This window comes from Schistocerca gregaria, chromosome 9 (assembly GCF_023897955.1).
Source record: "Schistocerca gregaria isolate iqSchGreg1 chromosome 9, iqSchGreg1.2, whole genome shotgun sequence".
Lineage (NCBI taxonomy): Eukaryota > Metazoa > Arthropoda > Insecta > Orthoptera > Acrididae > Schistocerca > Schistocerca gregaria.
The window spans coordinates 69,967,597-69,989,140 of record NC_064928.1 but is presented as its reverse complement, the minus strand read 5'-3'; the positions used below and the strand labels follow the sequence as shown (position 1 = coordinate 69,989,140).

At 37.7% G+C, this 21,544-nt stretch overlaps 1 protein-coding gene across 6 annotated transcripts in view; it reads left to right on the top strand.

Moving 5' to 3' along the window:
* LOC126291569 (replication protein A 70 kDa DNA-binding subunit-like) overlaps positions 1-18,127 on the top strand; it is a 187,984-nt gene extending 169,857 nt beyond the window's left edge. For 3 of the 6 annotated variants that reach the window (XM_049985093.1, XM_049985090.1, XM_049985092.1), the window contains 2 exons: positions 7,944-8,178; positions 17,632-18,127. In XM_049985093.1, the coding sequence (XP_049841050.1) occupies positions 7,944-8,178; positions 17,632-17,678 (282 nt within the window). In that variant the 3' untranslated portion in view covers positions 17,679-18,127. Of the gene's footprint in view, positions 1-7,943; positions 8,179-17,631 lie in introns of those variants that run through there. The other 3 variants (XM_049985091.1, XM_049985094.1, XM_049985095.1) reach the window with 2 other exon arrangements.
* The last annotated feature ends 3,417 nt before the right edge of the window (positions 18,128-21,544 follow it).

The window sequence follows — 21,544 nt, the reverse complement described above, 5'->3', positions numbered from 1 at the left end:
AAATTCTTTCTAATTTAATTTGGATGCATTTAAAAAGAAAATTATATTGTAGAAGGGACACAATCCAACAAAACACAGTCCATTTCCCAAAGCTCACTGACGTTAAAGAAAATGCAATGTTTAAAGAATTCATCGTGGCCTTGGGAAAATTAAAAGAACGTTTTCTAAATGTTTCACAGACACTGACAGTTTTACCTTTATTTCAAAGACCATTCCAGTTGTAACTGTTTAATCTGCAAGGTAATTCCCATTTTAAAGACAAATCCTTATGAGTTGAAACTACCCGGGACTTCTGTATCGCTGTCCTCAGGTCTCCATAATGAGGTTGCAAAATTGCTGCAATATTTCGATTGACGTACGTGTGTAGTGCCTGTCTGCATGTCAACAGTTTGTACCAGATAACAATTGTATTGTGGGCCCGTATTGTCCCTTGAATGATTCCTCATTTGTCTTTGCTTCTCTTACATATTTTCCTTACCTTGTCACATGTCTGAAATGCACCAGCCGGCATTTGATATTACACTTGACAGTGGTCAAAATATTTTGGCTCATAGTGTGTGCTGACAAAGAAACAGGAACCTTTAGTCACCATTTACAGTATATGAATTTACTCCAATGACCACTGTCTCTCTGAAACCAGTTACAGCATTGTGAAATGCTCTAGTGAATGTTTCATAAGAATTGTGTCGTAATCTCCACTGACAATCCAATTTTTGATAGTTCTGTTCTGGAACAGCTGAGCTACACGGTCTAGAAATTTGTTGTATTTGTGATGTGGCAATTGAGGGACACTATCGATTTTGCTTTTTTCACTACCGTGCAACAAAAGTTTGGTTTTGTAATGACAAAACCAGTCACAAAATGTGTGTAAATGTATGCTATACGCTTTCATTTCCATGCCTAGTTTGTTATTAACCGTTTTGGGCTCACTCGACTAGAAGGCAACTATACAGATTGCATTAACACGTGGCTGCTGCATGCCAACAATGATGTTTTGTCGGCGTTCTACGGCCTTTACAAGAGAAGCATTCACGACAACAAAGAATCACAATTTCTGTCTCCCATGCTAGTATAGCTCGAAAAAATAACTTTGTGTATATTTGGAGTCAGTATTATCAGTGCTCAGCCAGCCACATGCAATAAGGTTCTCCACGCACATACAAAACTGGCAGCACTGCACAGATCGTGTGGTGCTCGAGGAAGAACTAAGATTGACTGGCAATTGGCAACTTCTGCAAGACTCGATGAAGCATCAATTGCAGAGTTATCTTAATCCCCATATAGTCTGCATACATTGGCATTTTGTTGTCTGTTACAACACGCCTCATATTGGAAGATCGTTGGTTGCTTGTGGCTACTCATGGTTGCTATGTAAATTTAAGAGTCCATACATTGTAACATTCCTATTCATAAACATAGAAATTAATTGAACCCAAATGTTTTAATTTTTCAAGTTGTGATTGAAGCCTGTTGCAATTATTATTACTGTTACTAGAACAGGTGATGCCACATTTCTTATTTGTACTTAGTGTAGTCAGTCATCAAAAGTTGTTGTTGTTCTTCATATATTATTGGTGCAGAACTCGTATTTTCATGTTGTGTGAATATGCCAGTATCTGGCTCGCTATTTGGGAATGTCAGACTCCGAGTAATACCTCACCCGTTCATTTTATTCAACTCGACTTCAGATCCTGCACTTTAATACAACTTTTACTCAACTTTGGAAAATCAGTAATATTTACAATGTCTATTACCTTTCAAAAACTACTCCACGAACTGCTCAATTGCTACTGCAAGTGTTACTGTCAAGCGGTCTCAGCCGCCATTACAAATACGAGCGCACACGGAAAAGCGACACCTTCGAATTTTTCATTGTGTTCTCAATACTGAATTTCTTAAGTTGTACATGTTACTTGGTAGATTTTTGCTGTTTAAGTGGTGCAAGTTGGAGCCCTTTGCCACTAGAGGACTCTGAATTTTAGCATGTAGCATGGCAGTTCATGAAAACTTTGTTCTGCAGTCTGGTTTCTAGTTGACCAAACATGGAGCACACTCATGTTCAGCATGCAAAAAAGCTTTAAGAGTTTAAACATAGAATAATTGGAGGCATTACTTTTCAGCATGCCCTTGTGTAACACTATAAGAATGTCAACAACTTGTTGCATTATTATAAATAATATTCTACTTATTTTACACTGATTAAAGACATTTATAGAACTAGGCAAGAGTAAAAAAAATAAACGTGAACATAATTCGAAGGATTAGTTTCATCAAATACAAATGCTTTCAGTTCCAAATATTACATAATGAGTATTTTCCACAGTCAGTATGATACTTTTGGTTAGAATTAAATTGATCTTTCACTTACTTATAATTGTGGTAATACCATATAACAATTCTTATTTTATACAAATTACTCCATTTTATTTTACATTTTAAACTATTATTAATAAGGTCCAGTTTATTTTATGAACAGCTGCAACAAAAATTCTATTAAAGTAATTCCTATATACCTTTGAGTTATTGGATGATAATTAGTTGAAGTTGAAATTACAGATATGACCATAAATGTATTTAATGGAATTGTAGTGTATTGTTGTCGTTGTGGTCTTCAGTCCTGAGACTGGTTTGATGCAGTCTCCATGCTACTCTATCCTGTGCAAGCTGCTTCATCTCCGAGTACCTACTGCAACCTACAACCTTCTGAATCTGTTTGTGGTATTCATCTCTTGGTCTCACTCTACGATTTTTATCCTCCACCTTGCCCTCCAGTACTAAAATTGGTGATTCCCTGATGCCTCATAATATGCCCTACCAACCGATCCCTTCTTCTAGTCAAGTTGTGCCACAAAGTCCTCTTCTCCCCAATCCTATTCAATACGTCCTCATTAGTTATATGAGCTACCCATCTAATCTTCAGCATTTTTCTGTAGCATCACATTTCAAAAGCTTATATTCTCTTCTTGTCCAAACTATTTATCGTCCATGTTTCACTTCTATACATGGTTACACTCCATACAAATACTTTCAGAAACGATTTCCTGACACTTAAATCAATACTCGATGTTAACAAATTGCTCTTCTTCAGAAACGCTTCCCTTGCCATAGCCAGTCTACATTTTATATTCTCTCTACTTCGATCATCATCAGTTATTTTGCTCCCCAAACAGCAAAACTCTTACTACTTCAAGTGTCTCATTTCCTAATCTAATTCCCTCAACATCACCCGATTTAATTCGACTACATTCCATTATCCTCATTTTGCTTTTGTTGATGTTCATCTTATACCCTCCTTTCAAAACACTGTCCATTGCATTCAACTGCACTTCCAAGTCCTTTGCTGCCTTTGACAGAATTACAATGTCATCGGCAAACCTGTAAGCTTTTTTTCTTCTCCATGGATTTTAATACCTACTCCGAACTTTTCTTTTGTTTCCTTTACTGCTTGCTCAATATACAGATTGAATAGCATCGGGGAGAGGTTACAACCCTGTCTCACTCCCTTCCCAACCACTGAATCCCCTTTCATGTTCCTTGACTTTTATAACTGCCATCTGCTTTCTATACAAACTGTAAATAGCCTTCCGCTCCCAGTATTTTACCCCTGCCACCTTCAGAATTTGAAAGAGAGTATTCCAATCAACATTGTCAAAAGCTCTCTCTAAGTCTACAAATGCTAGAAATATAGGTTTGCCTTTCCTTAATCTTTCTTCTAAGATAAGTCGTAGGGTCAGTATTGCCTCATGTGTTCCAACATTTCTACGGAAACCAAACTGATATTCCCCGAGGTTGGCTTCTATCAGTTTTTCCATTCGTCTGTAAAGAATTCACATTAGTATTTTACAGCTGTGACTTATTAAACTGATAGTTTGGTAATTTTCACATCTGTCAACACCTGCTTTCTTTGGGATTGGAATTATTATATTCTTTTTGAAGTCTGAGGGAATTTCGCCTGTCTCATACATCTTGCTCACCAGATGGTAGAGTTTTGTCAGGACTGGCTCTCCCAAGGCTGACAGTAGTTCTAATAGAATGTTGTCTACTCCTGGGGCCTTGTTTCGACTCAGGTATTTCAGTGCTCTGTCGAACTCCTTACGCAGTATCGTATCTCCCATTTCATCTTCATCTACATTGTCTTTCATCTCCATAATATTGTCCTCAAGTACATCGCCCATGTATAGACCCTCTATATATTCCTTCCACCATTCTGCTTTCCCCTCTTTGCTTAGAACTGGGTTTCCATCTGAGTTCTTGATATTCATACAAGTGGTTCTTATTTCTCCATAGGTCTCTTTAATTTTCCTGTAGGTAGTATCTATCTTACCCCTAGCGAGATAAGCCTCTATATCCTTACATTTGTCCACTAACCATCACTGCTTAGCTATTTTGTACTTCCTGTTGATCTCATTCTACTGTATTTCTTTCCCCCCATTCCTATCAATTGTTCTCTTATGCTCTCCCTTAAACTCTATACAACCTCTGGTTCTTTCAGTTTATCCAGGTCCCATATCCTTAAATTCCCACCTTTTTGCAGTTTCTTCAGTTTTAATCTGCAGTTCATAACCAATAGATTGTGGTCGGAGTCCACTTATGCACCTGGAAATGTCTTACAATTTAATACCTGGTTCCTAAATCTCTGTCTTACCATTATATAATCTATTTGAAACCTTCTAGTGTGTCCAGGGTTCTTCCATGTATACAACCTTCTTTCATGATTCTTGAACCAAGTGTTAGCTATGATTAAGTTATGCTCTGTGCAAAATTCTACCAGGCGGCTTCCTCTCATTTCTTAGCCCCAATCAATATTCACCTACTACGTTGCCTTCTCTTCCTTTTCCTACTGTCAAATTCCAGTCACCTCTGACTGTTAAATATTCGTCACCCTTCACTATCTGAATAGTTTCTTTTATATCATCATACATTTCATCAATTTCTTCATCATCTGCGGAGCTAGTTGGCATATAAACTTGTACTACTGTAGTGTGCGTGGGCTTCATGTCTATCTTGGCCACAATAATGCGTTCACTATGTTGTTTGTAGTAGCTTACTCACACTCCTATTTTTTTATTCCTTATTAAACCTACTCCTGCATTACCCCTATTTGATTTTGTGTTTATAACCCTGTATTCACCTGACCAAAAGTCTTGTTCCTCCTGCCACCGAACTTCACTAATTCCAACTATATCTAACTTCAACCTATCCATTTCCCTTTTTAAATTTTCTAACCTACCTGCCCGATTAAGGGATCTGACATTCCACGCTCCGATCCGTAGAACGCCAGTTTTCTTTCTCCTGATAACGACGTCCTCTTGAGTAGTCCTTGCCCAGAGATCCGAATGTGCGACTATTTTACCTCTGGAATATTTTACCCAAGAGGACGCCATCATCATTTAATCATACAGTAAAGCTGCATGCCCTTGGGAAAAATGACGGCTGTAGTTTCCCCTTGCTTTCAGCCATTCGCAGTACCACAACAGCAAGGCCATTTTGGTTGGTGTTAGAAGGCCAGATCAGTCAATCATCCAGACTGTTGCCCCTGCAACTGCTGAAAAGGCTGCTGCCCCTCTTCAGGAACCACTTGTTTGTCTGGCCTCTCAACAGATACCCCTCCGTTGTGGTTGCACTTACGAGGTACGGCTATCTGTATCGTTGAGGCACGCAAGCCTCGCCACCAATGGCATGGTCCATGGTTCATGAGGGGGGGGGGGGCATATTGTATTAGGGTGCTGATTAAGTCTGTAGTGTTTTTGTTTTGCATATTGATATTCTGGTTGCTATGGGATTATTTATCAGTTGTAATTTTTTATTTGTAGTTCAGTATTGCTATTTGAGTTAACATGTTATCATTTGGAGGTAGTGAGTGGAGCTGTGGACACTAGAAAATGGAGAAATCAGAACACTTACAGCATATTCTGCTGTTTGAGTTCAGCAAAGGGATGATGGTTGCGGAGGCAGCCAGAAACTTTTGTGCTGTGTATGGAGATAGTGCCATTGGACAAAGTACAGTAAGAAAATGGCTTTCTCTTTTTGAGGGGGATTGGTTTGACATCAGTGACTCTGCACATTCAGGAAAACCTTTAGGGTTTGATTAAGATCATTCAGACACTTTAATCCACAGTGATTCACATCAGTATGCTCAGACCTGGCAAATGTGATGAATTGTAATCATTCCATTGTCGTGTGACATTTGCATGCAATGGGAAGGTTTAAAAATTGAGTGTATGGCTATTGCATGCTCTTAAGACAAAATTACAAAAATCAGAGGCCCTATGTGCATCTCTGGTTGCTCATCATTATCTGGGTCGTGAACACCATCATCCAGTCCTACCGTGCATCATTACTGGTGACAAGAAATGCTAATATCAGGAAAAGAAAGAAATGGTTAAGCCCAAACAGAGCAGCAATTCCCTGTACATGTGCACATCAAAGATAATGTTATGCATCTGATGAAGTAGTGACGGAGTGGTGTGCTATGAATTTGCTCCCTGAGGTGTAAGCATCAATGGTGTAAGTGTCAATGCTGTCATTGTCAACAACAGAGATGTCTTGCAGACACAGTCCAAGAACAACGAGCAGGAAGACTTGATGAAATGATGCTACTCCACAATAACGACCTCCTGCATTTTGCTTTAAAAGGACAAAAAAAGAAAGAAAAGAAAAAACACCGCACAGAAGTTGGGTTGGGATGTCATTCTGTACTCACCTTACTCACTCGACCTTGCGCCCTCATATTTTAACCATTTTTTCTGCCTGTGGAACAACCTTCAAAAAATTTTATTTCTGGATGAACTCAGGTTTTAACCATTTCTGCTCTCTATCGAGCAACCTACAAAGAATTTCTGAATGAAAATAAGATCCGAACATGGCTGGACAGTTCTCCTCAAAACAATGTGATTTATGCTATTGTGGAATCGAAAAGTTACCCAGTATTGGCAGACTGAGTAGTGAAGGAGAATATATTCATAATGACTGAAGTCTCTGTTGTGTGTACTGTTGTGTTTATTAAACTTATGGGACAACGCTATGAACTTGTGCATCAACCCAATATATTATATGTATCATATACCACAAGAAGCGGGTACTGCTGTTACATTACAGCATATGCAGTTGTGTTTTCTAATATTATATTTGTACTTACAAAGTAATCCCTTAGAAATAAAGTATTTTATTCTTTATTTGGTATTTCATATTTTTGTACCAAATTTTAATGTGTAATGAATATTTGCTTTGTCTTGAGATTGATATCTTTCTCATGAGAAAATTATGATTGAACATTTGTTAATAATTATGTCAATTTGGAGAGAAGTATGGAATTCAAATAAAAGTAAAAACCGTACCTCTCGCAAAAAATCAATTGTGCTACCCCACGGTTATGCTTCACTCGCTCTCACTTACGAGCACTTCTGTTGGAGAAAAAGCTTCAAATGTTTTGTACTTCATATGCCACAACACTCAAAAATCATAAGTCTTCTTCCCACGATCTCACTCCCTTCTGCCACACCAGAATTTTATTGTGAAGTGTGTGATACAGCTTTAGAAAATTGCTATTTGGGCACTCACTTGCAAATTCAGAAATTAAAGAAAATACAAGGACCCAGCCAGCCTGTAAGACCGCCTTATTATTCAGTGGGGAAAAAATCTTATCAGTAAAGTTCATGCCACAATTCGCAAAGCTATTTGATTACATTAATTACTCCCTCAGCTATACTCTGATTAAATTTACTTTGTGACTGACAGATTGCAGTGGCTATGGGCTGTGTTGCAGGTGTACAGGCAGCTATGCTTTCCAAAGTTCTGCATGTTCCAACAGAGCAGGCTACACAGCGAGCACACAATAGTCGAGAGATTACCGAGATAGGCTGCTGGCTGGTCCCTGATACTAGATTGGCTGAAATGCCAATCACAAAGCAATTTTAATCAGAGATTTTCTTTTTCCCTCACAGATGAAGCTGACTTTGTGGGGTGAACAGGCTGAAGAGTTCTCGGTGGCTCCCGGTTCTGTGCTGGCAGTAAAGGGTGCCAAACAATCGGACTTTCGCGGTCAGCGCTCAGCATCGGTTCTGAGGTGGAGCACTGTCAAAGTGAACCCTGACATACCAGAGGCACACAAGCTGCGTGACTGGTATCACCAACTGGAACATGACAATATTTCGACTGAGCAGCCAGAAGCGTCAGGCTGTGAGTAACTGTTTCTTGTCACAGAAAGTGTGCAGTTCTCCAGTTATATGTTGGGATGCTGTTTTTAATCCAGGTTTTTTTTTTTTTTTTTTTGGGGGGGGGGGGGGGGGGGGAGAATGTCATCTCTGATGCTTGTACACTGCAGTCGAGTAACGTCCGACATACTGTCAGCTGCAATCAAGTGAACTGCTTCTTGAGATGATGGACATGTGGTGAACGTCTGAGATAAATGCATAGCTTAATTCTGCAAAAGCAAAGGAAGCAGTGGGTCAGTCTCTCACTAGAAACCTTAGTACACTATGCGAGTTTTGTCACCTGCATTGACAACTGAGGGGTGCAAAGGTGTGGGGGAATATTTCAGCTACTACTTGTCACAAAACCGCTCTACTGTTCAGGAAAAGTTATCTCCATAAGGACACCGTTACGGTGTGGCTAATGGCTGCTGAGTCTGCGTTGTCCATGTGGCTTCTCGTTGTCTAGGCGATGATTCCTTTGCTGCTCTGGGTCCAAGAAGAGGTGCGGGTTTTTTAATTATTACTGAACTATCAAAAAATGATGCAATACTCCACGGTTTCTTTGTATCAAAAACACATTACCAAAACTATATACACAACTACACTCGACCGTGGCCAACACTCAAGTGGCCATAAACCCGTTGTAGACCAAAGATCACGGTTGTAAACTACAAAGAACATACAATTCCAATATCGATTATTGATCGCAACACCTAACCTAGTATTATCTTGAGCAGAAGCTTTTTTTAACATGACTTTAGTGTATAATAAAATAAAATGATGTCTATTTGTCAGTTCCATTACATACTGGTTGACAATGGGAAAATTTATATGAGATGTGATCAAAATGTATGAGAAATTTTTTTTTAATTTTGTGGGCTTTATTATCCGATTTTCATTTTTATCCTGTTGGTACACATGTTCCAATACTATGAAAAGGATAGTTGCTACTCACCGTACAGCAGTGATGCAGAGTCATAGAGTTGCAGGTGGGCACAACAAAAAGACTGTCAGAAACAAGGCCTTCATCAGAAATAGACAACATTCAAACACACAGTCATATATATGCAACTCTCACACACGGCCACAGTATCTGGCTGCTGAGGCCTCGTACAAGCGTATACCAGCTGCAAAATGATTGAATTTCAGAGATATAACAGCACCTGAGGAGCATCTGGATTTCACATTGAGGATAAAGTAAACATGATTAGCTACAAAATATTTAATAAACAAAAACTTTAAAAACTTGCTATATGTAGTTAATATTATATTATTACTTCTACATAAAATTGAAATATGCTATGTTAACCTGCTTTATGTGGTATCTATTCATGAAATCACCCACCCATGGACCTCCTGGACACTGAAACACTCTTCTTTCTTCTTCACAGTTAGCGTCCTTGATCTTATATTTGGCCCTTTCATGCATGTTTTGTGTAGCATCTTAGGTTTCCCTTCCATTGATGGTATAGCGTATGATACTGTGGTCACTCTATGTCATTCCACTCGCAACTCTCCAGCATTTCACGTGGCACTCAGCAACCGTGTTTGCTAGAGTGACAATATTTGACATTCCTCAGACCCTCCCTTCGTAGATCGGTGGACACCCACACACACACACACACACACACACACACACACACACACACACACACACACAGGCATCCATTGTCATTTTCGGTGTTGCGGTCCCAAGTGAAGGACTTCATCCAAAAGCCGATATTTTCCAACAGCCTACTTTGAAATGTGCCTGTCTGCTGTTCAATCCCTCCTCAGTGTGGTAACTACTCTCATTCTGGGTTTTTCAATTTTATAATGCTAATAACTGCTGTGCTGATTTCACATTATTTTATTACATTGTATGTAAATCTATTGTCCCACTCCATCTGTTCATTTGGAATTTTTGTGATGTTTTGAGTCTGCACCTCTAGGATATTGTTCTGCTCTCTCTATCTTACCTCATCAGCATGTGAAAGCACCGTTTATTATAATAAGAAAAACTGAGGTTACGTTAACACCTGTAGCCCAAACAGCCTCTGTACTGATAATTTTGAAAGTGTCCCACACATGAAGTTAATTGTTGCAATATTGATAGTGTTTTTTTTGAGATTTGTTTCTATTCATCTTCATTACACATGATAATTTACTGTTCTGTGTTGCTATTTCCCTGTGGTTTGCAGCACTATCTCAGTACCTTCACATTATCCCAGCAGAAGAATTGAAATCTTAACCCAACATTGATGGTTTGTCCTCCAGTTTTGCAGCTTATTTCATTTGAATAGGTTACCAGCAGTTATTTCTGCCAAAGTAGATATTCTCAAGCATAGTCTGCTGCAGTTCCAAACATTCCTGTGATTCATTATTTTTAATGTAATTGGTTTGTTGTTAACCATTAGCTTTTTCTTGTCTCTGAAACTTTTCTAACCACACTCTGGCTGTTCTTTGAGAGTCCATTCTTCTAATAACAAACTATTGCTGTCATGCTTCAACAAAAGTCTCATTAGGGAAAGGTGTTCTATGTATGATGCCTGTGAGTGGGCAGCCGTGTGCCCATGGGCAAATGACCATGTGGGGGCATTTGATGCTGAACCCACAACAGCAAAGGTACTGCGAGTGAGCAAATACGATTGTAATATAACATTGTGGGCACTATATCACTTTGTGAAAGTGATTTGTTGCACAATGTTCATAGTATAGAAACATGATGATTGATGAGAATTTCTGCAACGTGGGATGGCGATGGCTGCTGTATCATGCTTCATGGTACCTGCTGTTTCATTTAGTTTATTCCATACACTCTTGTCCCAGCTCAGAGACGTGCCACATGCCATAGAGCAGTTAGTACCACGACAGTTTCATTGTGTCAAGAGAACAAGAGGCAAAGATAAACTATCATTAAGATTCTAGAGATCAGTCATTCACATCAAACTTAATGTATGTATTAGTACAAATTATTATGAAATGGCCCCTGGTTGTAAACAAGAGTCAGTATAAGAGTGTTTCTGGAGAAATGGTATAGATCATTCGGTAGGGATCTTCAATATTACTTTCTTTAAAACTTTCATTTTAAAATGATGAAGAATAAATAGGACGGCTTCCCCCCCCCCCCCCCCCCCCCCTCCCAACCTCTGACCCCCCCCCCCCCCCCCCCCCCCCCCCCCCCCCCCCCCCCCCCCCCCCCCCCCCCCCCCCCCACCCCCCCCCCTCCCAACCTCTGATTGTTTGTGAAATGAAAATGGCAGCAAAAATCAAAAATGTTTTATCCGCATCAATTAACTACGCCTTCCAGCTACATCTTAAAAGTCACCCCTCCGACATAGACATTTGTTGTAGCATGGTACCAACTTTTCAACACCCTCATTTCTGCCATTGCTGCCCTGATCTGCAGCTCATTGTCTGTCTCAAAATGCTGTCCTCATTGCCACTGCTTCATATGAGCAAAGGGATGAAAACCAGAGGGAGACAAGTTCGGTTTGCATGATTGGTGATCAGACACTACCCATTGAAAACGCTGCAGGTTCATCTTCATTACACCTGCAGTGAGCAGCCGAGAATTGCCGTGAAGAAGGAAATGTGTGACAGTTGCATTATGTAGGCTGCATGAAATCAGGTGGTCCACACTTTGCAGGAGGTGATATTTTCTAGGCATCTATAAGTGTTCACTATGTGTTCAGAATTGAAAAGTGTGATGGGAGACAGCCATACTAGAAACACTATATGCAACACATGTGACCAAAGCTTCACTGGTTGTTCACTGTGGTTTTCATTTCATGACTGATCAGAAGTTGAAAAAAAGTAGTCCTTGTAATATTTAGTGGTTGTAGGTGGTTTACTAAACCATGAAGGATAGAGCTAATGAGACAGTTGGTACTGCTTATTTATAACAAATGTTTTTTATACAATGCTTAAGGAATTCTCAGTCCAATGTGAGTGTTACATAGAACTATTTCTGAGAAAAGAGACTCAACTATCCGCACTGACGGATAGTACAAAACATGCTTCCTCTGCACCATTCCTCTCCATAGCGGCATCTACTTCATCTAAACCCTGCGCCCTCATTTCAAATCAACTAAGTTAAAATGTGTGCAAAGACAGAGGATGAGATGGTCAGATGAAGTTAACCGACACATTATGTTCTGTTATTACCAAGCAATAAACTTAGGAACCAACACAACTGGATGCAGATCACAAGTATACACAACATTTATTACCAGATACCCAGAATTAAAATTTTTAACAGAATGACGCCTAGCTGATCAGATCTGTGTAATAATCAAAAATAATAGGATACCCCAGTCGGAATTAGAAAACATCAAACAACAAATACTGGAACAAAATAATGTGCCATCAGAAGAAGAAGAAGAAGAAGAAGAAGAAAATACAGTAACGGACTCAAACATCCCAGAGCAAACGAAGAATTAAACAATCAGAGGAAAACGAAATCTTAAGACAGCCAAGCAAAAATAGAACACAAAGTGACACACGTGTTGGATATAGAAGAAAAATTTCAGCTGACATATATAGAATACAAAGACATAAATACAAACATTAGACCATTCTTGCATAGACCACCAAATAACCCACAAGTTGAAACAACTATCAACACAATCATACACAACAAAATAAATGAAAATACAACTATTGGTTTATATAGCAGCACTCACTACACTAAACCAACCAACACACAGAAGAAACCCACAAAACCAGCATGGCAACACAGGCTACAGATCAGAATAGAAAAACTGAGAAGACACATTGGACAGGTAACACAATTTATAAGAAATGAAATAACAGACAAAAAACGAAAAAGGTTAGGTAAAATCTCACAACAAGAAGCGATAGAGCACTTAGATGAAAAGAAGCAGAAATTACAAGCATTGGCCAAACGGCTTAGAAGATACAGAAAAAGTGAAAATAGAAGGAAACAAAACCAAACATTCAACACTTCTGGAGCAATATATGGTCAAAACCGGTACAACATAACAGACATGCACGGTGGATAAAAGCAGAAACAGACACATACAAGATGATACCAAAAATGCCTGAAGTGATAATTTTGCAACATGAAGTCACCCGAGTAATTAATTCTATGCACAATTGGAAAGCCCCTGGAAAAGATAACATAGCAAATTGCTGGCTAAAGTAGTTCACCTCAACACATTCACATCTAACTAAATTATTTAACAGTTACAGTGCAAACCCACATACAGTTCCTGATACACTTACACAAGGAATAACTTATCTGAAACCTAAAGATCAAGCAGACACTGCAAACCCAGCAAAATACATACCAACAATATACAAAATATTAACTTCAGTCATTACACAGAAATTAATGAGACATACAACACACAACAAAATTATAAATGAAGAACAAAAAGGCTGCTGCAAAGGAGCACGAGGACGTAAAGAGCAACTGACAATAGATGCAGAGGTGACATATCAAGCTAAAACTAAACAAAGGTCACTACACTATGCATACATTGATTACCAAAAATCTTTTGATACTGTACCCCACTCGTAGCTACTACATATATTGGAAATATGCAACGTAGATCCTAAATTAATACAGTTCCTAAACATAGTAATGAAAATTTGGAAAACGACACTTAATATACAAACTAATTCAAATAATATCACATCACAGCCAATACAGATTAAGCGTGAAATATACCAAGGAGACTCATTAAGTCCGTTCTGGTTCTGCCGTGCTCTGAATCCACTATCCAACATGCTAAATAATACATATTATGGATATAATATTACTGGAACATAACCACACAAAATCACACATTTTCTGTACACGGATGATCTAAAACTACTGGCAGCAACAAATCAACAACTCAACCAATTACTAAAGATAACAGAAGTACTCAGCAATGATATAGATATGGCTTTTGAAACAGACAAAGGTAAGAAAAATAGCATAGTCAAGGGAAAACACAATAAACAAGAAGATTACATATTGGATAACCACAGCGACTGCATAGAAGTGATGGAAAAAACAGATGCTTATAAATATCTAGGATACAGACAAAAAATAGGAATAGATAATACAAATATTAAAGAAGAACTAAAAGAAAAATATAGACAAAGACTAACAAAAATACTGAAAACAGAATTGACAGCAAGAAACAAAAGCTATAAATACTAATGCTATGACAAATTGACCTACTCATTTGGAGTAGTGAAATGGAGTAACACAGACCTAGAAGCACTCAATACACCTACACGATCACAATGCCACAAATATAGAATACATCACATACATTCCACAACAGAAAGATTCACATTAAGCAGAAAGGAAGGAGGAATGGGATTTATCGACATAAAAAACCTACATTATGGACAGGTAGAAGACAATATAAGAAAATTCTTTATAGAACGAGAGCAGAAACTAGCAAAATACACAAAGCAATCACTCATATAAATAAATCGGCTACACCATTGCAATTTCATAACCACTTCTACAACCCTTTAGATAACATAACATTAACAGGTATGAAGAAAGTAAATTTGAAATAGAAAACACTACATAGCAAGCACCCATATCATCTAACACAACCACATATTGATCAAGACGCATCCAACACATGGCTAAGAAAAGGCAATATATACAGTGAGATGGAAGGATTCATGATTGCAATACAGGATCAAACAATAAACACCAGATATTACAGAAAGCATATTATTAAAGATCCCAATACCACAACAGATAAATGCAGACTTTGCAAACAACAAATAGAAACAGTAGATCTCATAGCAAGCAGATGTACAATACTAGCAAATACAGATGCACCAGAAGACGTGACAATGTAGCAAAAATAATACATCAACAACTTGCCATACAACATAAACTAATAAAACAACATGTTCCCACATACAAGTATGCAGCACAAAATGTACTGGAGAATGATGAATACACATTATACTGGAACAGAACTATCATAACAGATAAAACACCACCACATAACAAACCTGGCATCATACTCGCCAATAAAAGTAAGAAATTAACACAACTAATCGAAATATCCGTACCCAATACAACAAATATACAGAAGGTGACAGGAGAAAAAATTGAAAAATACATCCAACTGGCTGAGGAAGTCAAGGACAGGTGGCAACAGGATAAAGTTGACATTATACCAATCATACTATCAACTACAGGAGTCATACCACACAATATCCACCAGTACATCAACATAATACAGCTACATCCAAATGTGTATATACAACTACAGAAATCTGTAATTATTGATACGTGTTCAATTACCCGAACGTCCCTAAATGCAATGTAACATATACCGAACAGTTAAGAGAAAGTCACACTTGATCAAGGTCCACGTCACTTTCAATTTTTAACCAGACATAACGTCTGAGAAAGGAAAGAAATAATGATAATGCCATGTAGGTCTTACAGTCATCCATCATCTATTACATATTTGCTATTGTGCTGTCAATTTGTTCATGTATGTGTTGTGAAGTGAGTACCACAGCAATTAATGGTCCTTTGTGGGAACTACCTACAATTCAGAGAATGCATTTTTGTGAGATATTTGAGGCTGTTCAGTGTATTTGTCTGAATTTTACTGTCATAGATGCATTTTACAAAGTAAACAGTATGTGTGTAGTGGGTGAACTATGTGAGGAATATGATGATCACACATACATTTCACAAGCTGCAACTGTCACCAAACTGCTCCCTGTATTAATGTTAGTATTTGAAAAATGAGTTTAATTAATGGTAATGTATTTAATAGCAATAATAATTACTCTCCTTCAAAAATAATTTAGTTTCATGATTTAAACTAGTTGATCCCTTTTGTTTTTATCCCTCATAAAATCCCATTTTTCGTCTGAGGAGGTAATTACCCCCCGGATTGGAAACTGCTGCTCTAGATTTGGGGGGGGGGGGGGGGGGGGGGGGGGGGGGACATTTCAGCTCTCAATGCAGAAGAAGATGCAGAGTGAAGGAAGTCCACAACGGGAAAGAAACACACATAGGTACTTTGTTCATTTAAGCAAAAACGCAGGAGGTCAGAATTAATAATTAATGGTGACTGAAAATCTATTCTAAACTATCTCTCACAACAGTGGGGGACATTTCAACATGCTTAACAGAAAATCTCAATCTGAGGGGGGGGGAGGGGGGGGGAAGAAAAAAAAAAACTAGGATTTTGTTATTTTCATAGGACTTGAAATTGCTCTTTATTCACAAGTGACAAATGATTAAGCATGGGTTTTGGAGAGAGACACAATAAGCTCTTCAACATTGGATAGTGAAGATGAGATCTTCTGTTATGTTTATCTTTTCCATGACAGAAGAAGGTTGTTAGCAACCAAATGTTGATCCAAGTAAGGTAATGGAAAGTCCTGGGTGGGATATCAAAAGATATAAAAGTAACAATGCACCGACTAGTTGAGGCACCTAGTTAGAACATTGCTAGCTTTGGACAAGTTGTCCTTGAGGAGCTGTCATGCACTTCTTGCAGCATTAAAGAAGGATTTGTCCAAAAGCCAACAACGTTCTCGCTCTTGTTTGTATGCCTGTCGACAATTCACCATGTTAACTAGTTGCTGAGTTGTTACCTTTGTCCATTAAACCCACTGTTAACACAGATATAGACATCGGTTGCAATTCCGAGTCATTTCAGAAACTCGCTTATGTGCATTATTGTTCAGATTTGTGCTTCTATAATAACTGCTATTGAGCTGAAGACAAAATTTTGTAAATCAGTCTCTTCTAATTTCATTTATTAAGAGACAATATCTGGTACAACACCAAACTCAATTCACTTTCTACACTGTGCTGTTCCTGAAGTCTTGTCTCACAGAAATATCAAAAGTTGTACAATGTTTTGGTAATAAGCAACGAAACTGTATTCGGAGGCAAGTGTAGAGATGAGTCACTATAAAACAGTTTTTCTATACCAAGGTGGGCAGCTACAGTGTATGGTGGAGTCTGAACCACTGTGTGACTTGACATTTTTCACATCAGCAAGTCATTTGACAAACATAAGATTTCAACTTCCAAGATTTATAATAAGTTTTGATTCGCTCCAGGCAAAAAGTTGGAACGTGACTGTAATATGTAGGTGAATATTAAGTGTTGGTATATTTTAGGATTGACTGTATAATGTGCTATATGTCATTATTTACAGCATTTATGTAGGTTGGATTTTACACAGTTCTAATACTGCCATGTAAGCTGTTATAAATGACCTGATCATCATCTGAAGATGCAAACCAGTTGGTAGCTAAATACAGTGTTCTAAAAATTCTTATGAGCTATGGTGCACCATCTTCACAAAACAAATTAGAGTCATTGCCACACATTTATCCATTAGAATACTAACAATTTCAGTAGTGTAATGGAATCATGATAAATTGTGCCTGCTGTTTTCTTCCATTTGTGATATATGGAAATTTGTTCTTACAGTCCAGACTGAAGGTTATAGTGATGGACATGAAGGCAGTGGATATTAGGAAATACTCCATGAAAGTTATTTCAGACATCAAGTCTACCAGTGGAATGTCCTGGTGAATTGTGCAGAGAGCAGGTGCAAAGTGGAATAATTGGAAAATGTGTTCTCCATGTAATATACTAAGGTGAATGTGGCACGCATTGAACAGTCTTCACAAAGATTTTATAGAGATGTGTAAATAATTTTAAAACTGACATGATGCACACATTCCAAAATGTAGTTTCAGATTTCCTGTTACTGCCTGGAGCATATTTTTGAACATTTTCATTTTTGTATTCGGCTGTAATAATATATGTTTCATTATATTTAACATAAATAACTTTCTATGAAAAATTGTGTAAGATTAATTTTTACACTTGCCTGTGTATCATAGTGTAGTTAAATGATAAAGATTTCCTGAAATTTATGCGCATTAGTAATGAATTTGTAATAAAGAGTTTTATGAATGAATAGACATGTCAGAATTCTGGTAACTAGTAGTCTTACCACCTGTAGAAAGTGGGGGTTGGTAGCTCTCTCTTCAGATATGGTTTGATCAGCTGCAAGTATAGGGACTTGATGTGAAAATGTAATTGTTCAATTTTCTGTCAATGATGATTAATGTTTTGCAGAAACAGACATAATGTCTGATGGGATAGTTTCTTGTGATTGTATAGTGTTACTTATAATCCATCTTGACTGCAATTTTTTTTTTTAAATTATATGACTGGTTTTGGTTCATCCAGAACGATCTTCAGATCTCATATATTTCAATTACAGGAGTAACCCATTCAAATTCAGCAACTTTCACATGCTGTGTCACAGTTACTCCTGTAACTGAAATATATCAGATCTGAAGATGGTTCTGGATGAACCGAAACTGGTTATATGAAATTTTTTTTTTTTTTAAATTGCAATCAAGACGGATTATAAGTAACATTATAAGCTGATTAATGTATTTACCACAGATATATTCATTATGGTACAGAGTAGTGTGAGACCATCTTTCGGAACATTGTGCACTTCATATCCAGTGCAGCAATGTCTTCTTAGGTAATGCCACAGTGCTCTTTTATCTCAGGCATGTTTGTTGTCATGCTCAATAAAGTAGCATTATAGCTTGAAGACACTAAACTGTCAGTGTTCTTAGGTTTCGGAATGAAAGATATTAAATAAGTAATATCTCGTAAAACAATTAAGTTTTACATTTAGCTGTCAGGGGCTCCTTTAGAATCTATCTTCTTCTTCTCAATTTTATTTATTTATTTATTTTTTTACGTTTGTTGCCTTTTTATGTGGTCTTACCAGTTTGACAAGTACATTTGCTTTGCTTAATGAGGTTATTTATGGGTTCAAACAAAAATAATATAGCCTGCGAATTTACTTAGTACACAGGTTGAAGTTAAATCTGCAGATATGATGCACCAATCCACGTAGATTCAAGATTATCCACCAAAACTTCACAAGCCTACGATATAAGCACAGTGATTTGGGCAGCATAGCATGTTTCAGTTATTACCGAGTACTGGTATACCAAAGAAGAATCTTACTATGCACATATTTAAAAAAAAAATTTCTGTTCATCTTTCAGGAGGGAGATCAAGCCTTATGGTGGTGTTTCAGTATGTGCAAAAAGTGTTAATAATTACTGTCCCATAGATGTATGTTCTAGAAGTGACGAAGGTGTCACTGAACTTTCTGTGATAAACTATTGTTGGAAAAGTAAACATAACTGTGGGTATAGACAGACATCCATCTGCAAGTATATATATTTTTCTAGCTAATCTCTATGAATTGCTTGTAGAGGGAGATAGTACAGGGTGTATACATGGACAAGGGGAAAAAATTCCCAGATTTCCCAGTTAAAGATACACTTTCTCCCGGCTGAAAATACACTTTTTTCGTGTTATGTGATAATATACTTTCCGTCGGAACTGTAAAACTTACCATTCCTTTGAATGGTTATGATTTTATACAGCGGTGTAGTATTTCCCAGCCCTTTAGAAAACAAATCGACATTGCGATGCTCCTTTGTAAGCCAGTCATAGCTTGTGTCACGTGACTTTGCCAGCCGATGACAGTTGATATTCAGAGCACAGGACACGTGATGCAGTCAGCCAATAGCAACATCACTGTCAAGTTGCGCGAACACACAAATAGGAAAGGTTACGGTTTAAATTAATGTACATAGTGTTGCTATAAGAACAGCAAAGCTTTCACATACAATATTTGTCTCGAAGATTGATAAGGTGCAAAAGAAGCTAAGGTTTCACATATAATGTTGATCTTTTTTATGTGTGTTACATACACAAATGTGCTAGTAAAATTTTTAATAACAACATAAATGTCTGATCTTCTCAGCTTGAAATTCTTCTAACTGGCTCGTCATCAAAGAGTTAATTTTCAAATGAGAGTCAAACACTGATTCTCGCAAATAGTTTATCTCGCGTAAAAGGAAACTTACTTTGAAAGTAACGCTTTTCAAACCACCATTCACTATATTTTCCCGTGACCTTTTAGAAACAGGTTTGTTCCAGCAGTTGTCAGAGCGCCTGATAGTCGTCACTGGGCTTGCGCAGCTACGATGATGTGGGAAGCCCGTATGTTCGTACGTGTAAAACATTAAAAGATCTTATATTATGTCATAAAAGAAATAAGACATCAGAGGCTACTCCAAAAGCATCAGAATTTTGTAAACCACACTAAAATGCATGATCTGGCTTAAAGTGCACATTCGTATGTCCAGATTCCCAGTGAAGTAAGCCTCGACAATGAAGCAGGCTTTTCAGTGTGCTTTTCGCGATGTCAATTTTCTCATGTTTGGTTCTTTATTATGGCAACACGCCATACATAGAAACTGAAAACATGCACTTCAAATGCTGTGAACAGTTGAAACTAGCCAATAGTGGTGAATTAAACACTTCGTTTCAAATAAATTGCCTGCCTCTGCAGAAAAGATTGATGAAAGCCAAATTTCTGTAGCAAACCAACAAAAAACTTCATTATCCTGCAAGGTGATTAAGCAAAATTACTAAACATAAACACGGATCAGGTGCAGACGACCAACCCCTCCACTACAACTCAGATTGCTCTGTGTGGATTTATGATATTTCTGAACCGGGACAGTACTAGATAGTACCCCTACCCCCTCCCACGTGCATTTGCGATAGGACTTTTCAAAAATATGATCATTTTGTAGCACACATCTTTCTGAAGAGTCCGATACATAAAGCACATATTTTCGAGGACATGTAAGATATCTTATGTTGCCTTAGGTGTGCCAAAGTGCAGCACCATGCCTCTTCACACAGTATCATTCTATTGCACATCACTGAATTTCGTTTTGTGGAATTCAAACGTGTATATTTTGTAATGGATGCCATCAAACTATATTCAGGACAGGTTTGGCATCCTACCCCTCGTTAAAAAAAAAAAAAACCTTGCAATAAATTCTGGATGGTATGATTTGTAACCGGGAGATCAATAACTCTTCAGAAAATTTGCACGCTTTATTGCCTATTAGCTAATAATTTGCCGTTTTGTGTGACATAAAATTAAATATAGGATACATAAAAACACTAAAGGCAAGAAACAAGGAAGACAGTATACATTTCTTCAATCCTTAGGTGCTAGCTATTTTTTCTCTCTATCTTGCTACAACAGTACATGGTGTGCTTTCATTTCTGCGAAAGACTATTACCTCGTCAAAGTTCGTCAAATGTTTTGCTACATGAAAAATCGAAATGTCGTTATCTAATTCTGAAAAGCTGTTAATATAAATAGTGCCCATGACCATTGTGGTTTCTCGATCTGATTACATCTATTTTGTCACTGTCTGCTAGATAAAATGAAATAGGCCTTTCTAATATAGTAGCCATTGTAACATAC